We start from the raw sequence: 20,687 nt of genomic DNA, 5'->3' as shown, positions 1-20,687 counted from the left end.
TTTTTATTTAAATCTAAAATAATATTTTATTATTATTTTTAGTTAGTGGACATGTATCCTATTTGTGGCTTTAAGATTTCTAAGAAGAAATCCTAGCCATAGACTGGATATTCTCGAGTCCAAAATAGACTGGAGAGGATTTTATTTCCTACTTATTCTAGTGGACTTAGGATAAATGAGAACTTAACTATAGGGCATAGGCCATAGGATAACATAAAGATTGGATAAATCAATACAAGTCTAGAATTACTTAAAAATAAAATAAAATAAAATAAAAAAAGGTCTAGAAATTACTAAGGGCGTTGTCTTGATAAGAGACATTCCCAAAGAACAAGATTTTTAATTGAAAAATAAAAGAAAATAAAAATAAACACACTAAATGGCTTTGTAATCCGTCATATTCTGCATCAAGAAAAGGTCATATGGACTTGTCAATCCGCATGAGCTCTTTTGCCACATCAATCATATCAGGCCTTTCTTCACCTTTCCATCGAAGGCATGTCAAAGCTAGTGCTAAAAAAGCTTTCACTTGTTGTGCTTGTCCATCTCCTCCTTCCTCGCTAAAAATATTGGGATCCATAATTTTAGTGATCATCTGCTCGTTTAGAACATGTTCTCTCACATAGCTATAAATTAATGGCCTTATTTTCCAAGAAATAGCTTTAGCACTTTTCCCTGTTAAGAAAATAAGTAAAAGCATGCCGAAGCTATAGACATCACTTTTCTCGGTAACAGAACAAGACTCTAAATATTCAGGAACACAGTACAAAGACATAATATCCGTATCATCACTTGCATACGATTGGTGAGGAGGGATTGTTATGGAGACTGAGAAGTTGGAGAGTTTAGGAACAAAGTTATGGTCCAAGAAAATGGAGGAGGGTCTTATATCCCTATGGATGACTGGCCTGAGAAGAGCAGTGTGGAGATACGTAAGTGCATTTGCAAGCTGCTTAGCAATACGCAACCTGATCTTCCAAGGTAGGAATTCTTCATCAGCTCCAAAACCTCCTTTATCATTGAGAACTCCATTTGCTGCGTATTCATGCACAAGAGCCGGTATAGGAAATTCTAAACAACAGCCTAAGAGCTTTAAAACGTTGTTATGGTTGCTCATCTGGGTTGCAATGACGATGTCACGTATAGCATAGGACCGAGCTTTATCCTCCTCCAAGGACGAGTACATGAACTTCTTAACAATGATTGGGCGATCATCTAGATAACCCTTATACATATCATAATTCAGATCAACAATATAATCATCCATATCAAATATGGTCTCCTTATTATGAAATGCACAATTTTGCATAATGTGAGTTGAATCGAAGTTGTTTGTTGCTGTGATGATCTCCTGAGCAGAGAAATTGCGAATGGGATTACATTTTCCATTACTTGAAGCAATCAGATCCTCTAATAAAATACCTCCATTTTTCAAAAATGATTTCTCTGCTTCTTCCAATCTTTTTTCCTCTTTTTCTTCCTTTTTATTCATTCTCAAACAAAAAAGCCCACCTAAACTCATGCTTGTCCTCTTAGACCCTGAAGATATAAAGGAAAATGAGATAAAAGAGAGATGAGGTTAAGCTAGAGACGGCTCAATAAAAATTGAGGTCTTTTGCAAAAAATTAAGATGGAGCCTTTTTAATTTTAAAATATTAATATAATAAAATTTTATCTTAAATATTCAAAAAAAATAATTTAAAATTCATTCTTCTAGCTTTTTGAAAGGTAAATTTAATGAAATTTTCATGTTAAAGATTTCTTAACATATTATATATTCTCGATAGATAATATTTGTACGATAAATGATTATAAGTTGGATTTATTTAGTTGGGTACAAAAACCAACTATTATAAGTAAGATTTTAAACATGCTACATAACTTTTCTTTGTTTACTTTTTTTAGCTAAACCCTTATATAATTTCAAACGGCCTCAACCCTAACTAAGGAGTTGCTTCAAGTACTGGAGATGGTCTGGGGGACTATGATTGTTATTCTTATTAAGATTTAAGTCTCCTTGAATGGCCATGCTTCCTTCGCAGCGAAGCTGTGACTTACCTAATTTGTGTTGTTGAGGCATATTATTGCACGGGTTCGGGGTTTTCAAAGGTAGGTATACGTAGTGATTTTTTTTTAGGCCTTTTATTTTATTTTGAACTTATATATGCCCCCTCTTGACCCCTGAAAATTTCCCTTATTTCTGGGTAGAATTGTTTTTGCCACTGTGGTTGCCCACCCTCAATAAATCATCAAGGGCATCAACATTGCCGACAATATATAGCAAGTTGATGAAGAGTACGATTGAAAGTTAAATGGACAGTTTCGTTAAAGAACCTTCTAAACATAATGTTTCACTAAAGCATGAGCATGCGTTTTAATCTTCAGCGTTAGAATTTTTATTTATTTTTTCAGTGGCAGAGTTTAGACTAGCAGCAATGAAAAAATCATGCAGCAATTTCAAAGTACGAAAACTCATCAAAGAAAACTAAATAAATTAGGACTAAGCATGATAAAATAACTTTTAAGTTACATTTGTATCATCTAAATAATAATTAAATTTTGTTGAATTGTTTATTTATTTCGTTATTATGTTATTGATACTTTATAATTTTTTTAATCAATTTTTGTTCAACTTAGGTGAAGGAACCTAAATCCAGCCTCCCCCAACCCTCAAGGACGAGATTAGGCCCGGGTATCGGTCAAAACGGTCCGGTTTTGGCTTTTATCGGTTATTAACCGATAATCTTCGGTTAAACGGTTTATTAACCGATACCGAATCAATAAGAATTTTAACCGAAATTATCGGTTATAACGGTACACGGTTAAACGGTTCGGTTAAACCGGTTAACCGATTTAATTAACCGTGAGCTTTATATTCATTTATTTGATTGGGCCAAAAATGAGTTTTTTTTTTTACTTTTGAGAGCTCAAATACTTTTTGTTGGGCTAAAATAACTTATTAAAAATGAGTTGTTTTAGTGCCCAAATATTTGTTTTTTAGACTAAAAATTGAAGCTTTTTTATATTGATCCACCACAATTTTTTTTATATTATAAAATACATTTTTTCCAAAGCAAATGGACTAATTAACATAATGAATGCTAATTAGACTAACAAAACTAGTTAATGAAAAATGCTTTCACCAAAGGCAAAGAAATCCCATCCAACGCCATCACTAAAAAAAAAATCAAACCTACCTAATCCCAAATTAAGATAAGGTTATATAGGTATATATATAACCCCAAAACTATGTCGTTTTAGCATCCCTACTTAACGGTTTATATCGGTTAAACGGTTAACCGATATGAAATTTCTAACCGGACCGAACCGAACCGATAAGCATACCAGTATAAAAAATTTAACCGATAAAGATATCGGTATATCGGTTCGGTCGAAACCGGTACAAGGCCAGTAATCGGTAACCGGTTAATCTGTCCACCCCTAGGCGAGATAAATGTAAAAGCTTCCACATTATCAGAAATAGAACAATACTAAAGGAGATAACCAATTTTTTTAAAAAAAGAAATCAACTTACAGGATTCGTGAATTTGTTTTCGCTTCTTGTTTGACTGTCTTTCTGGACCAGAGAAATTAAGATCGATCTGAGAGCTTTCTTTCCACTCTATGAAGAAGAGACCACGACAAAAATTATAAGTTTTCCAACAACTATCCAGACTGCATTGACCTGTCCCTCAGTCTGCCACTATCATTGTTGCCTTTATCCACTCTATACGCCTAATAATCTTCTTCTAAACCGTGTAGAGCCCACAGGGAAATAAGCTTTTTTCTTTTTCCTTTTTCTTTTCCTATCATTATGGTTGGTAATCTTGAGAAATGAGCGGTTCAAGAGATTTGCGAAACGAGGTTGTATCGGTGTTAGGGTTTGCATTTGCAACGAACATATTCTATGAGACTGAAACACAGACGACATAGATGGAAGATAGCAGCCGTATTAGCTTGGTAGCATTTGTAAATTTTGAAGAATCAGTGAAATCATGCATTTTAACGGGCAAAATTTTCCTTCAAAATTGGAAGATTTGTTTCTTTCAATTTTGTCTTTGCTATTTAAAAAGCATGTATTTCTCAGATGTAAAATGAACACATAGCATTTTTATAAATTAGATTAGAAAAACTTCTTTTAATCCAGTTTGGAGAAAATCTATCTTGGTGAAAAACCTTTTTAACACTTTAAAACGCCTTATTGTTTTTTTAGGAAAGTAAAGTACACATATATACCCTCTCAAACTACCATTCCATTGTCAACGTCTCCCCATCCCCCCAAAACTACTAATTGTGTCAATATCCCCTCTAAAGTCTAAACTACCTTCTTTTTTTTTTTTTTTATTTCTAGTTTTGTCTATATATTTTTTTAAAAAAACAAATCCTTATAAATTGGATTTTCTTTCTCTCTTTTTTTTTTTCCATTTTTTTTTTTAAATTCTATATTTTTTTATAAAAAAATAAAAAATAACAAATAACAAATAATTTTTTAAAACATACCCTTATAAATTGTTATTTTTTAATTTTTATAAAAAAATAATAATAATAATTTGAAGAGTTTTTTAATTTTATAAAGGGTATTTTTGTCCTTAAAAGGGACATTGACATTTTGTTGATAGCACAATTGATAATTTGGGAGAGTCATTGAAAATGGGATGATACATTGAAAGGGATAAGTATATTTTTCCCTTATGTTTTTTTCAACTGAGTTTAAAGGAAATCTTTATCCCCTTTTAACCCTTTTTAATACCTTAAACGCCATGTAGTTTCACCATAAAGTCTTATACGAAAAAGGTATAAGTGGCTGTGTTCTTTGCGAGGGATTTTTGTTAGAGCTAATTATTTAATCTTGAATTTGGTTCACGCAAGTGCATGCACCAATAACGCAGGGCGTTTTGACATCACCCTTTCATAGATGCTCAAAAAGAATTTCAAGTTTCATTCACTCAACGAACAAAATCGAGTTGCTTTTACACTTGTTTTCTTTGTTTCATTTCTTATAATTTGCCCAATTTTCTTAATTAACCCCCAAAACTACCAAATGTGTCAATGCCACCCTCTAAACAACCAACAAATGTCAATACCCCCTAAGAACACTTCTTGCAGCCTCACCAAATCTATTTTTTGGTTATTTTAGTGAGACAATTTAACCAAAATAGCTTAAATGTACACTTTTCAGCCTTATCACTTTAACCAAAAAAAAAAAAAAAAAGTTGTGAGGTAAACAGTACTCACAAAACTTAAAATTTACTATTTACTCACATATTCATTAAAAAAATATATTTTCTCTCTCTTCCTTTTTGCTTTTCATTTCTCTCTCATTTTTTTCTTTTTCTTTCCCTTTTTTATGTAGCCTCTCTCCCTTCTCTTTTCTTCTCTCTCCCTCTTCAATGAAATCAAAGTATATATTATGTCATATAATTGCATTAAATATTATTAATGTTGAATGATAGTAAAGATGAAAATTTTCATTTTTTTTTTTAAAAAAAAAAACAAAAAAGGAAAACTTTCCAGAATTGTTATAGGAGTGGAAATAAGCCGACATTACTAATAATCCAAAATCAATCATAAAAAACATTATCTTCTTCCAATATAAATTAAAACTAAGAAAATGAAGGAAATATTATAAAATTTTAAAAATATTACAGTTAGAATAAGACAAATATTCTTAAAATAGACCATTAGCAAACATTCAAAAATATAAAAGTTAAAGAAAGAATAAACAAATATTTGAAAAATAATATTTAAATAAAATAATAAAAGTTGATTGTTAAAGTAGTGAGACTGTTGTGTGTGCTCCAAAAATGTGAGTTGTTAAAATAATTAAAAGTGTACTTTTTGTTATTTTGGTGAGTAAAATTTAGTGAAGTTGCTAGGAATGCAAAAAAGCCAACAAAAAGACAAAAATAACCCTAAAAACACATTTTCACTTGTTTTTACACTTGTTTTCTATGTTTCATTTCTTTGACATATTTTCTGACCTTTAACGCATATAAACACTCGTCTCGCCACCCTGGTGAACTGAAGAATTGCAAAACATGTGTTGATTCTGTTTTGTTTTGGTTTTATATCCTCATTTACAAAATCTCACAAGATTAAGGATGTGATACGCTGGACAAGATTAAGGATGTAATACAACTTGATATATAGTGACATATATATATATATATATATTATATATATATATATATATATATATATATATATATATATTGTTGATTATCCAATGTCCAATGTGTTGGGGTCTTAAGCATCTGAAAATTTGGTAAATTGAACAAAAATTGTTAACCGATTTGGATGACTATTTGGAATTTCATTGGGCGGAGGGGAATATCGTTAAGTGAAGTTAGAGGGGAGATTAGGGGATTTGGGAGTAGGGGTGTAAACAAGCCTGAGCGAACTTTTCTTGTTTAGGCTCAGTTCGTTTAAATTTTACTCGAACTCGAACTCAAGCCTAAAAATCGAGCCCGAGCTCGAGCTCATAATAAATCGAGTCGAGCTGACTCTTCTATTTAATTTAATTTAATTTTTTTTTATTATAAATTTAAACTTCAAGTACTCTTAAACGGCTTAAGAAGCTAACTTGCATATAAGCATTTGCTTATCCTAACTAGTCAAGTATGGAGCCTGAGTCAATACAGCAAGGCATTTGGTTTCGAAGAGAGAAGATATGCATCCTTTTATAATAAAATGATGCTATTAAAAAAAAAAAAAAATCATCAATTTTTAATATTAATATGAGCAACTATGTAAACAACTTCCAATTCGAGCCTTATATGAGCTGCTCACAAGCCTAGCTGAGTCGAGCAAAGCTTGTTTCGTTTAATATTCGAGCCAGTATTTGTGTTCACGAAACTCCTCACTTAATAATTGAGTCAAGCACGAGCTGAGCTTATACGAGTCGAGTCCGAGCTCGCTAGCGAGGGCTTCGCTCACTTGACACCCTTATTTGGGAGGCATATGAGGGGAAGGTATTTCACCTTGCTGACGTGGAAATGAGTGACAAAGAGAGAAAGCTTACCTGGAGTCACATGTTTAATTTACCTTCATGTCAAGCCCACTGTGTTATTTTAATATTTTTGTAGTGACCAAGCAAATTGGACACATGTCGCTATTTAATTGGCGCGACATGTCAATTTTAAAAAATTTGTTAGTTTCTTTGTGTTTTTTTTTCTTTTCTAACCATGAAGAGTGATTAGGCCTGGGTATCGGTCAAAACAGTCCGGTTTTGGCTCTTATCGGTTATTAACCAATAATTTTCAGTTAAACAGTCTATTAACCAATACTGGACCAATAAGAATTTTAACCGAAATTATCGGTTATAACAGTACACGGTTAAACGATTCGGTTAAACCGGTTTAACCATGAACTTTATATTGATTTATTTTATTGGGTCAAAATTGAGTTTTTTTTACTTTTGAGAGCCCAAATACTTTTTGTTGGGCTAAAATAACTTATTAAAAATGAGTTGTTTTAGGGTCCAAATAATTTTTGTTGGGACCCAAATATTTATTTTTTGGGCTAAAAATTGAAGTTTTTTTATATTGATCCACCACAACTATTTTTTATATTATAAAATACATTTTTCCAAAGCAAATGGACTAATTAACATAATGAATGCTAATTAAACTAACAAAACTAGTTAATGAAAAATGATTTCACCAAAGGCAAAGAAATCTCATCCAATGCCATCACAAAAAAATAAATAAATAAATAAAACCTACCCAAACCCAAATTAAGATAAGGTTACATAGGTATATATATAATTCCAAAACTACATCGTTTTGACATCCCTACTTAACAGTTTATATCGGTTAAACGGTTAACCGATATGGAATTTCTAACCTGACCGATTAGCATACCGGTATAAAAAATTTAACCAATAAGGATATCGGTATATCGGTTACGGTTAATATCAGTTCGGTCGAAACAGGTACATGGCCGGTAATCGGTAATCGATTAATCTGCCCACCCCTAAGAGTGATTAATTACGTTTTATAATTGAGTGAGCAATTTGTCAAAACTTCAAACCACATAAAGCAAAAAAGTATTTATCCCTTTCTTTATCTATTTATTTTTTTTGAAGTGATTTATCCCTTTATTTGATAAGGGTTACTTATTTTAAGAATAGTAGCACTTAGGATTATGATTAGTTGTATCATTATCATTATCATTTTCGAATTAAGCTTATTGTTAGTTTGATTGTTATTTTTATCTTATTGTAAGTCTATTTAAAGGCATGCAAAATGATAATAAAATTATCCAAGAAATTTCTTTTTGACAACTTAAATTGTTAAGCGGTCAAGTTCTGTGACACCCCATAAAGTTAGTCCATATTGAGAATATGACTAATTCTAATTGAGTGAATAAATTATAGAGGTGTTAAGTTCCATAATGATTCCTTAATTATTACGTAAGACTAAGATTTATAAGTGATTTTATGATTGGTTGGGATTGCCGCATTGGATTCCGATCATTGTTTAGTGTGCCAATGTGGAGTTGTCCCCTCTTTCAAAGTTTGTTCGAACAAGGAGCACCCCTCACTAAGGAGTTGCTTATATATATATGCCCCAGCCTCTCTTCCCAATTATTGGTTTTCTTTGATGTTGATTGGGCTAGCTACTTAGATGATTGCACGTCTATTAGCGGGTTCCCTTTTTTTGTTTTTTTGTTTTGTTTTTTTTAATTGCTCTAATATGATCTATTACAGCTCCAAGAAACAGACAATTGTGGAGAAATTATGCAGTATAGAAGAATGAGAAATTATAAGTTGTTCACACTTACAAAACCTTTAAAGTTAATACAAACTCATCTAGACAAGTGACCCTTGTTGCCTTCTACCTCAGTAGTTCTCCCAGAACCTCATGAAACTTCTTCTATTGACTTCCCATGCTAGAACCTTTGACAAAGTTCTTTGATTCTTGATGAAAAAAAATCACAGCAACACTCTAAGAGAAAATAGCTCTAAAGCTCTAAATCCTTAAAATCCCCCATCTTAGCACAATATAGAATTTGCCGCCCTTAATTGCTTGAAAAAATAGTGCTTTGAAGATCCATATATATAAGCAACTAAGAATTAGGTTTCCTTGCTGAATTGGAAAACCTCAATTTGAAAATTCCAAGGTGGTTGTGTTCGGACGTTGCGTACTCATGTTTGAACGGACCTAGGGTTTTTAAGAACTCAAAGCTGAAATTGGAAACCCTAATACAGCTAAAGCACACGTCCGTTCAGACAGTCTTGATTCTCGCTCTAACGCGGTTAGATTAAAATCCTTCTTGACATGCCTCATTCGAACCACCATCGAACGGCCTTGCGAAAGCAGCTCTCTAGATTCACTATGTGCATCTCCCATTCAGACGGCCTACCAAACATGCAGCAAACAAAGCTCTTGGGTTTTACTGTGGACCGCATCCGTTTGGACAGACCTGCGAACGAGTTGCAAATGGAGCACACAACCTTTTCTTAAAACATCAGCAGTTTGGACGCATAGCGAACACTCCAACGAACGAGGCTCTCTAAAATAGTACTGAGGCTTGCCGTTCGAACCACATCGAACGTGCTTGCAACCTAAGCTTCAAAAGATGAAGAATTACAAAGTTTGAGCACCGGATTATCCAATATAAATAACTAACGATTGGGTTGAAAAAGCTTTATTCAATTTAATCTATTAACGTGATATCTATTTTTAGAACATGTGATTCTCACATTTATTTTTAATAGGATTAACAGTAAAAATCACATACTTTAAAGACATTCATCAATTTAATAAATTTTGTAAGAGGAATTTCAATTTTTTTTTTAGAAGACAAGTTTATCATTTTTATATTACCCTTTCATAGATGCTCAAAATGCTTAAAAAAGAATATCTCATTGAATAATTTAGAAAATATAACTCTTCATTGAATAATTGTTCATCGAATACATAACATTGTATAGGCTATCTAGTTATTCTAGTGGACTTAGGATAAAAGAGAACTATTACCTATAAGATAGCACAAAGATAGAATAAATCAATACAAGTCTAGAATTACTAAGGGCATTATCTTGATAAGAGATATTCCGAAAGAGAAGTGCTATGTACATACTCTCAAGTATTCGCTTCGTGAAAATGATAATTTTCATTGCTTGAAAGTTTGTGTAGCATTTCTCGTTCGAGAATACAAATTCTTCTTACAAACGGACTTGGATAAATAACTTCTTGCAAATAGACTTGGAGAAGGAAACTTCTTGCTGATGGAATTGGAGTTTGACACAAGGTGCTCTCTCTTTGCAGATGGAATTTTCATGAATCTTGGCTTGCACGATCTTTAATTGAAAAATAAAAGGCAATAAAAATAAAGACACTAAATGGCTATAGATAAATGGCTCTGTAGATAATCCGTCATATTCAGCACCAAGGAAAGGTCATATGGACTTCTCAATCCGCCTGAGCTCTTTTGCCACATCAATCATATCAGGCCTTTCGTTTCCTTTGTTTCGGGTGCATGCCAACGCTAGAGTCAAAAAAGCTTCCACTTGTTGCGCTTGCCCGTCTCCCCCTCCCTCCCTCAAAATATTGGGATCCACAATTTTAGTCCCCCGCTTATTTACAACATGATCTTTCACATATCTAACTAATGTCTGATATTTTCGACTCCAAACATCACTTTCATCTTTTTTCCCTGTTATGAAATTTAGTAAAAGCACGCCGAAGCTATAAACATCACTTTTCTCAGTAACAGAACCAGACTCCATATATTCAGGGTCAGAGTACACACTTGTGTATTTCCGGCCATCACTTGCATGCGATTGGTGAGGAGGGATTGTTATGGAGATTGAGAAGTTGGAGAATTTAGGAACAAAGTCTTGATCCAAGAAAATGGAGTGGGATCCTATATCCCTATGGATGACTGGCCTGGAAAGGGCAGTGTGGAGATATCTAAGTGCATGTGCAAGCTCCTTAGCAATCCGCAACCTAATCTTCCAAGGTAGGAATTCATGATCATTGAGAGGTCCATGTGCTGCGTATTCATGCACAAGAGCAGGTACAGGAAACTCTAAACAGCAACCTAAGAGCTTTAAAACATTCTTATGATTGCTCATTTGGGTTGCAATCACAATGTCACGTATAGCATGGGATCGAACTTCATCCTCCCCCCTGGTCAAGCTCTTGAACTTCTTAACAATGATTGGGCGATCATCTAGATAACCCTTATATATACAACAAGTCAAACTATCGACCTGCTTATCAAGCTCATCAAGCTCATCAACTATAAACATATTATTTTGTGGAATTAATTCACAAATGTACATACTGTGACTTGAATGGAAGTTGTTTGTTGCAGTGATGAGCTCCTCAGCAGAGAAATTGCGAATGGGATTACATTTTCCATTACTTGATCCTCTAATAAAATGCCTCCATTTCTCAAAAATGATTTCTCTCTTTCTTCCTCTCTTTCTTTCTTTTCATTCATTCTCAAACTAAAAAGCCCACCTAAACTCATGCTTGTCCACTTAGAACCTGAATATAAAAAAAATAGAAAAAAGCAACTTCAAAACTGATGAATGAGAGAAGCAAATTATTAAATGGGAGTGCTGTGTCCCAAACGCATGACACTTCAACAATATGCGATTAGACCTTGTAACAATATGCAACTAAAATCAACAATATGCTTTAGTTTGATTTTCTTTAATATTTTAAACTTGGCATATAACTTTTCTTTTTTAACTTTCTTTCTAAACCCTCATAGAAGGTTATTATTGTTGTGTAGCTAGTTTCCTATCAAATAGACAAGCTCCGATATTAAAATTTAACATAACAGTGAAAAAACTAAATAAATTTATATTTATAGTTTAAATATATAAGTGAAGGAACCTAAATCCAGCCTCCCTCAACCCTCAAAGGCGAGATAAATGTAAAAGCCTCCACATCAGAAATAAAACAATTGTATAATAATAATAATAATAATAATAATAATAATAACATCTACAAGATTCGTGATATTATTTTTGCCTCTTGTTTGCCTGTTTTTCTGGACCAGAGAGACCAAGATCTTTCTTGATAATATCCTCCCAAATTTTCTTTCCACTCTATGAATGTCCAAAGAGCATCAGAATTTCAAAAAAAATTATGTTTTGCACCATCTCAAACAACGGATTTGGCTTACATACTGTTATTAAAATAACAGCATGTATGTTGTAGTTTAATCAATAGTCAAAACCTCAAAGTTGACTTAATTTTAGAAGTTTTTAATAAAAGAAAGAAAATGAAGAGAAATTTTAAGAGATTCAATCTTGACCATTGATTAAACTACAACATACATGCTGTTATTTTAATAACAGTATGTAAGTCGGATCCAATATGGTCATCCATTCTCATCTTATCCTTCCTAGCCGTGTAGAGCCCACATGGAAATAAGCGTTTGTCTTTTCAATGCTTTCCAATAAATACGTCAAAGAGGTAAGTTTCAGTCGCAGTTTCCAATTAATGATTAATTTCATTTGTTGACGCTTGACTGCATATATATTATTTCAGTTTCTAACTTGAAAAATAAAAGACACTAAAAATAAAGACACTAAATGACCCGATCCGTAGATAATCCGCCATATTCTACATCAAGGAAAAGGTCATATTGACTTGTCAATCCGCATGATCAAGAATGTATTAAATGATGGTTGGGAAGGGAAGGGGATCCGATCCCTAATAATAGAGTTTGAGCCAAGAGTTTCATTGGCTTGGCCTCCCCCAAGCCCCAAAAAATGAATAAGCCGCTTCTACATAAGCAATCAAGCAAAACTATAGGAGAGAGATAGAAATGTCTAACCTTGTCAACTTTTACAAGAGTTGTGCTATCTCTTGCTCGCCAGTGCTATCTCTTGCTCGCCCCTGCTGGATTGAAAGCTCTGTGTCACTTTAATAATGAATGAGATACCCTTTGCAATTTCAACAACCAGAAAAGAAAAGGGTGTGTTGACGAACCACCGTTCTTTTTGTTTTGTTGGCGGCGTCTTCTTATCATTCAAGATTCAAAACCGTGTAGAGCCCACACCGCAGTACGCCATTTTTTTTCTTCATGCATGTGATCTATATATATATATATATATAAATACTAGAAAGAGGTGTAGTAGTTTCCTAGTGCAAGCTAGTCAATTGCTTCATTTGCTGACAGCATATTACTTCATTTCCTAACTTAAGGCATTATAAATAGAGATATGATGAATGTAATCTCATTCTTACACTTTTAAGTCTACCAAATCCAACGGTAATTTTCACTCACTTACAAAGTGCGCAATTATGAGTGTTAGAGTGAGAGTGTAACATTTTTCAAATAAATATGACAATGATTATAAATGTTCAAAGGAGGGGGCACCCACAGTGGGCTTACCCTCCACTTGTATTTTTAAAAGGAAACGTAACGAGCCAAATGTTACTTTAAATGTATTAAATTGATCACCGGGGTTATGTTTGTCAGATTAAATTATCTAAGACTCCTATTTCTCATCAATTGGGAGTGAGACTATGTATAGCCTCAGTAATATTAAAAGTCGCTTTTTTTATCCCATAATTATATATCCTATAATATCGATATGTCAGTTGCAACCAACCCTTAATTTTCTTTTCAAACAATGATTGATCTAAATGTTCGTTGAGATTGCTACATCAAGATTGTGAAATAAAAATGTAGTTTACTAACAACCAATTCCATTTATCTTGAAGGACAAAATATATAGAAATTGATTTTCCCGGTATAAGCCTTTGGTTTCTTCCCAGTTTATCACTCTTTGGACAAACTCAACGGCCCTCCTTAGCTGTTGAGCTTGAGGGGATGTATAGAAGATATTGCTCCAAACAACACTGCTGTTTGATCTTTCAAAAATCAAGTTTACTCTCAATCACAGATTGATCAACAACCATAAGACAAAGGATCGACTCTAATATAATGATGAAAATTATAACATAGCTAGACATTCATTATGGTGTAAACTGTCTTGTAATGCCTTAAAACGAAGTTCTATATATGAATATCAAACGTCGCACCATTAATAGAACAGAGGAAACTAATTATTCTTCGAATATTATACCTTTATGCAATGAAAGATCAAATTAACTTCTCAATCCTCATGAGTTCTTTTGCCACATCAATCATGTCAGGCCTTGCTTCTCCTTTCTCACGTGTGCATGCCAATGCTAGAGCTAATTAAGAAAGCTTCGATTTGCCTTGCTTGCCTATCTCCCCCACGCTCTCTCAAAATTTTCCGATCCACAATTTCCCTTAGCCCATCAGTTCCAGCATTTTGTCTCGCATATCCAATTATTGAGCCCCGTGCCCAATCTAAAAGTCTAGCCCCTTTCCCAGTTAAAAAAACAAGTAGAAGAACGCCGAAACTGTAGACATCACTTTTCTCTGTAAGGGAGCCAGACTTTAAATATTCAGGGTCATAGTACCCATCAAACGTTCCTTTCAGGCCATCACCTACATGAGATTGCTCAGGAGGGATTGTTATGGAGTTTGAGAAGTTGCAGAATTTAGGAACAAAGTTATGGTCCAAGAAAATGAAGGTGGGTCTTATATCCTGAGAAGAGCGGTGTGGAGATATGTAAGTGCATGTGCAAGCTCCTTAGAAATCCGCAGCCTAATCTTCCAAGGTAGGAATTCTTCATCAGCTCCGAAACCTCCTTGATCATTAAGAGCTCCATTTGCTGCGTATTCATGCACAAGAGCCGGTATAGGGAACTCCAAACAGCAGCCTGTGAGTTTCAAAACATTCTTGTGGTTGCTCATCTGGGTTGTAATGACAATGTCACGAATAGCATGTGACCTAATTTCATCCTCCCGTAAAATACCCGTGAACTTCTTTACTATAATTGGGCGATCATGGAAAGAACCCTTATACATAACATGACGGATCACTGCAGGATAATCATCAAGCTCATCAACACATCCGTGATGGTATGGAAAATCTTGTATAATGCGATGTTGATCGAAGTTGTTTGTTGCTATTATGAGCTCGTCCGCATAGAAATGGCGAATGGGATTACATTTCCCATTAGTAGAAGCAATTAGATCCTCTAATAAGATTGCTCCATTAGTCAGAGATGATCTCGCCCTTTCCTCCATTCCCAGCTGTGCATGCAAGCCCACCCTAAACTCTTGCTTCTCCTCTTAGACCTTGAATATTGGGAAAACAGAAAGGCAACTTAAAAACTGATAAATCAAATGAGACTGCTTTGTGTTAACGATATCTTCAACAAATCAAACACAAGCTTTGATACCATGAAATACTTTGAGATTCTATAATTTTATTAATGTCTAACAATGTATTTATACACGTACAGAGTAGATGTAATCTAACTAAGTTTGAAATACAAGGAAATATGTATCCATCTATCTATACATTTGAAATACAAAAGAAACCTAAGTGAACTACCCGCTAAGGATATCTATAGTTTGAATACACAATACAATTGTCTATCACCTAGCTTCAAGAGTCAGAAGTGGATGAGGACTCTGTTACTGCAGAATTGGAGCTTATCTTATCCAAGTGAGAGCTTGTGTTTGATTTGGGGGAGATACCGTTAACCCTCTGTCCCAAAGGTATGACACTTTCATAAATCAAAAATATCACTTTTTCTTAACTCCAAAAACAGTTTTATGGGGAGAAGGGGGGACAAGGATGCTCTCTATTTAAATGCTATTGGTCCATTGTCTAACTTGGAGAATTATAAAAAATTGCAATGTATTATGTATACATACAAGTATTAATCCTATTCCAGATGACTCAGCAACGTCAGACCAAGATGTTTGAAACTCCAAGGAACAACACAGTGGCACGGCTCAACATGTTAGGAAATTAGGCGCTAATAATTCCTCTTCAGGATCTTGGGATCCAATCTGTTAAGAAAACAACAACACACAAGTACGGTAAATAGTATTTTTACCAAAGATATAGCTCGGTACGTGTTAGGGGTGAACACCAATTTCAGATGCTCAGCGGAATTAATCTACCCCTCTTTGTGCAAATTAAATAATAACACAATAGCAAAATAATAATCAAGCAAACCCACAAGCAAGACACCAAGATTTTTACGTAGAAAACTCTCCAATGCGAAGGTAAAAACTACGGGACCTAATCCAGTTAAATCTTCCACTATCAACAATAATGAGTTTACAATTGTCTTCTCTATAGAAATATCTAGAGGTTATCACCACATCAAGAATACATGCATTCTTGGATTAAACATAAATTCATCACCCTAAAGTGGATTCCAACGAGAATAAAGAAAGATCTCACCAAATAGGTATTAGCAACCAAGCGATTGGAGAAGAATTCCAACGATCAACACCAGTCAATACGTAGCACTCGTCGTCAGGAGCAACACTCTAAAATTGCATCAAGATCGAACCACAAACGACCTTCCAATCTCTGACGGATGTGAAAAAAGCGAAACCTTGTTTTTTTCTTTCTCTTTTTCTTTTTCTTTTTCTCTCTCCCTGCGCTGCACTGCTTCTTTTTCTTCTCGCTTTTATTCTTTTTGTCTCACGTGTTTCACTTAAACACACTCACCATGTGTTAGAAGTCTACTACAAACAAAACTCTTTGTTTTGTTGTACTCCTTGTGGTCCCCACATAAGAGGGACCACCCAACAAATCTCGCCCTCCCGATTATGTGGGGGGCTCCACTAAGCCCGCCGCGCTTCTGCAAATTTCAAGCTTTTGCATAGGCAACGATTTAGTCATCATATCTGACCCATTATCATCAGTATGGATTTTCTCAATCTGTAACAGCTTATCCTCCAGTGCATCACGAATCCAATGACATTTAACATCGATATGTTTCGATCTTGAATGGAAAGTTGAATTCTTACTGAGATGGATCGCACTCTGACTGTCACAGTAAAGCACATACCTCTCTTGCTGTAGATCCAGTTCTTGTAAGAACTTTTTCATCCATAACAATTCTTTGGCCGCTTCAGTGATAGCAATGTACTCTGCCTCTGTGGTAGACAAAGCAACACACTTCTGCAATCTGGACTGCCATGATACTGCTCCCCCTGAATAAGTAATCAGGTACCCTGAAGTAGATTTTCTAGAATCAATATCCCCAGCCATATCTGCGTCTGTAAACCCATCAAGCACCTATTGACCACTGCCGAAGCACAAACATACTCTCGAAGTACCTCTGAGATACCTGAGAATCCATTTCACAGCTGCCCAATGTTCTTTGCCAGGATTAGAAAGGAACCGACTGACAACTCCAACTGCATGAGCGATATCAGGCCTCGTACACACCATGGCGTACATCAAGCTACCCACGGCTGATGCGTAAGGCACTTTCTTCATTTCATCTTTTTCTTTCTCACTTGTAGGACTTTGCTTTGAACTCAACTTCAAATGACCTGCAAGTGTAGAGCTCACCGGTTTTGCCTTACTCATGTTGAATCTGTCCAATACCTTCTCGATATAACTCTCTTGTGATAGCCACAATTTTCCTTTCTTCCTATCACGAGAGATCTTCATACCAAGGATATGCTTTGCGGGTCCCAAGTCCTTCATAGCAAAGGACTTACTCAATTCTTTCTTCAGTCTGTCAATTTTACTAGTGTCACGACAAACAATCAACATGTCGTCTACATATAGCAAGAAAATAATAAATTCTCCATCAGAGAATTTCTTCACAAACACACAATCATCTGCTGTAGTTCTCTCATATCCATGATCAACCATAAAAGAATCAAACTTCTTATACCACTGTCTAGGTGCCTGCTTGAGTCCGTACAAGCTCTTTTTCAATCGACACACTAAGTGTTCTTTGCCTTTAGCTGTGAACCCCTCTGGTTGCTCCATATAAATTTCCTCCTCCAAGTCACCATGAAGGAAAGCAGTCTTCACATCAAGCTGTTCGATCTCCAAATTCATTTTGGCAGCCAAACTCAAAACAACTCTGATAGAAGACATCTTTATCACGGGTGAGAAAATTTCATCAAAATCAATGCCCTTCTTTTGACCGAACCCCTTTACGACTAGCCGCACCTTGTACCTTGGCTGTGATCTGTTTGGTTCAATCTTGCATCTGAACACCCATTTATTCTTGAGTGCTCTCTTACCCTTAGGCAGTTCCACCAAATCATATGTGTGATTCTCATGCAAGGATTTCATCTCGTCTTGCATGGCTTCTAACCATTGATTTTTCTGGTCATGTAGCATAACCTATTGATAACTCTCTGGCTCTCCCCCATCAGAAAGTAACACATACTCATTGACTGAATACGTTCTGGAAGGCTGTCGGTTTCTGGTAGATCTCCTCAACTGAATCTCAGCGGCTGGTTCTGAAGAAGCTTCCTCTTGATGCTCTTCTGACTCTACATTATCAATTGCAGACTCACCATTTTCACCAACTATATCAACCTGTTCTTCTTGTACATCTCCCATGTGTTCATCATGCATCACACAAGGAGGAATAACTGGATCCAAATCAACACGGTATTCACTGAGAGACTCTGCCTTTTTCTGATCCAAGTCTTCAATGGTTTGATCTTCAAAGAATACAACATCTCTGTTTCGTATAATTTTCTTATTAACTGGATCCCATAATCTATAACCAAACTCCTCATGCCCATAACCCATGAAGATACATTGCTTGACTTTGCTATCAAGCTTTAACCTCTCATCTCTAGGAATATGGACAAATGCTCTGCAGCCAAACACTCTCAAGTGCTCAAAAGAAACATCTTTCCCTGTCCAAACCCTTTGAGGAATGTCACCATCCAAAGGAACTGAAGGAGAAAGATTTATCAAGTCAACTGCTGTCCTCATTGCCTCACCCCAAAAATGTTTAGGCAATTTTGCATGAGAGAGCATACACCTGATTCTCTCACAAATGGTTCTGTTCATTCTCTCTGCTACGCCATTATGCTGCGGAGTCTTGGGTACAATTTTCTCAAGCCTGATCCCATAGCTTTTGCAATACTCTTTAAACGGTCCTCTGTATTCACCACCATTGTCTGCACGGACGCATTTTAACTGCCTTCCAGTTTCTCTTTCAACCTTCATATGAAAGACTTTGAACATACCCAATACCTGATCTTTGGTTTTCAAAGCAAACACCCAAACCTTTCTAGAGTGGTCATCAATAAAAGTTAAATAATAAAGTGCACCACCTAGAGTTTTAGTGTTTATAGTGCAGACATCAGTGTTAACTAAATCAAGAATATTAGACTTTCCTGATGAAGAGGATTTTTGAAATGAAACCCTTCTTTGTTTTCCAACAAGACAATGAGTACAGGGCGTTAATGGCGTACCTTTATTATTAGGTAGGAGTTGTTCCTTGGCGAGAATCTGAAGTCCCTTCTCACTCATGTGACCAAGCCTCTTGTGCCATAGCTCAGTGGAGTTTTCATTCTCAACAACAATCGCATCTCCCTTGACTAGTCTTGGAGCTGTCTTATAGAGAGTGTTGGTCTTCTTTCCCCTGGCTAAGATAAGAGAACCCTTGCTCAGTTTCCACTGTCCACCTCCAAGGTAATTGTGGTAGCCTTCATCATCAAGTTTCCCAATAGAAATCAAGTTGAAGCGCATTTCAGGAACATGTCTGACATCCTTGAGCATCAATTTGCACCCAATACTGGTTTCTAGCTGTATATCTCTCATGCCCACAACTTTACACTTTGCTTCATTTCCCATCCTAACCCAACCAAAATCGTTACTGGTGTAGGAAGAGAAGAAATCTCTATGTTGAGTAATATGAAAAGATGCTGCTGTATCAACTACCCACGTAGATTCATCACATGCGAGATTAGCATAAGCTTCATTAAAAGCAAATACCACATCACCATCAGATGTAACTGCTGCAGTGTCTTTTTCTTCTTGACTTTCTTCGTCTTTTCCTTTCAACTGTTCCCTTTTAAACTTTCTGCAATCTCTTCTTATATGCCAAGGCTTGCCACAGTGAAAACATTTTATGTCCATTTTTGAATAGGACTTTCCTCTTAACTTGTCACGACTGTCATACCTGTGAGGTTTTCTGCTTTTACTTCTCCCCCGCCTTTCTATAACAAGTGCCTCTGAATGAGAAGAAATACCTTACTCTTTCCTTCTTGCCTCTTCATTGAACATGTTGTCTTTTACCATACCCATAGTTATCACACCATTGGGAGCCGAATTACTGAGTGACACCACCAACGTTTCCCAACTGTCTGGCAAAGAACTCAACACAAGTAATGCTTACACCTCATCATCTAGTGCAAGTTTCATGGTAGACAACTCGTTCAACATTCCTTGAAAATTACTCAGATGCTCCGTAACACTATGCCCATCTTTGTACTTCAAATTCACAAGCCTTCTTATCACAAAGGCTTTGTTTTGAGCAGTCTTTCGTTCATAAAGCCTCTTTAACTTCTACCAAAGACCATAAGCATCAACTTCTTTAGTTACGTGATGAAAGACACTTTGATCAACCCACTGCCTGATATATCCAACGGCTTTCCTATTCAATTTCTTCCAATCATCGTTGGTTACAGCAACTGATTTGACACCTTTCAACTCAATGGGGTCAAATAATTCCTTGCAATACAAAATATCTTCCATCCTAGTCTTCCAAATTGAATAATTGGAAGCTGTGAGTTTAACCATGCTATTAGATGACTCTTCCATTTAATTCACACAAGAACTCCACACAAACAATGAACCAAAGGCTCTGATACCACTT

General features: G+C 35.3%; 4 protein-coding genes across 4 annotated transcripts in view; all 4 read right to left on the bottom strand.

Annotated features, from left to right (window-relative positions):
• Window positions 1-20,687, bottom strand: part of LOC132179135 (uncharacterized) — a gene marked incomplete in the record, with an annotated part of 67,017 nt that overhangs the window by 31,902 nt on the left and 14,428 nt on the right.
• LOC132177886 (serine/threonine-protein kinase ZRK1-like) lies at window positions 419-1,428 on the bottom strand. The gene is made up of 2 exons (XM_059590364.1): window positions 1,423-1,428; window positions 419-1,351 (listed from the first exon to the last, which is right to left on the bottom strand). Exons 1-2 carry the CDS (start codon window positions 1,426-1,428, stop codon window positions 419-421), a joined length of 939 nt encoding a protein of 312 aa, XP_059446347.1.
• On the bottom strand, window positions 10,406-11,260 carry LOC132177885 (serine/threonine-protein kinase ZRK1-like). The gene has a single exon (XM_059590363.1). The coding sequence runs from the start codon at window positions 11,258-11,260 to the stop codon at window positions 10,406-10,408; it is 855 nt and encodes a 284-aa protein (XP_059446346.1).
• Window positions 14,548-15,099, bottom strand: LOC132177884 (non-functional pseudokinase ZED1-like). Its single transcript, XM_059590362.1, has one exon. The coding sequence runs from the start codon at window positions 15,097-15,099 to the stop codon at window positions 14,548-14,550; it is 552 nt and encodes a 183-aa protein (XP_059446345.1).

This window comes from Corylus avellana, chromosome ca4, assembly GCF_901000735.1.
Source record: "Corylus avellana chromosome ca4, CavTom2PMs-1.0".
In the NCBI taxonomy this organism is placed as follows: domain Eukaryota; kingdom Viridiplantae; phylum Streptophyta; class Magnoliopsida; order Fagales; family Betulaceae; genus Corylus; species Corylus avellana.
This window is presented reverse-complemented; position numbering and strand designations above follow the sequence as displayed.

Coding starts and splice junctions, on each gene's coding strand:
- LOC132177884 (XM_059590362.1), bottom strand. CDS start 15,099: ATGGAGGAAAGGGCGAGATCATCTCTGACTAATGGAGCAATCTTATTA.
- LOC132177885 (XM_059590363.1), bottom strand. CDS start 11,260: ATGTTTATAGTTGATGAGCTTGATGAGCTTGATAAGCAGGTCGATAGT.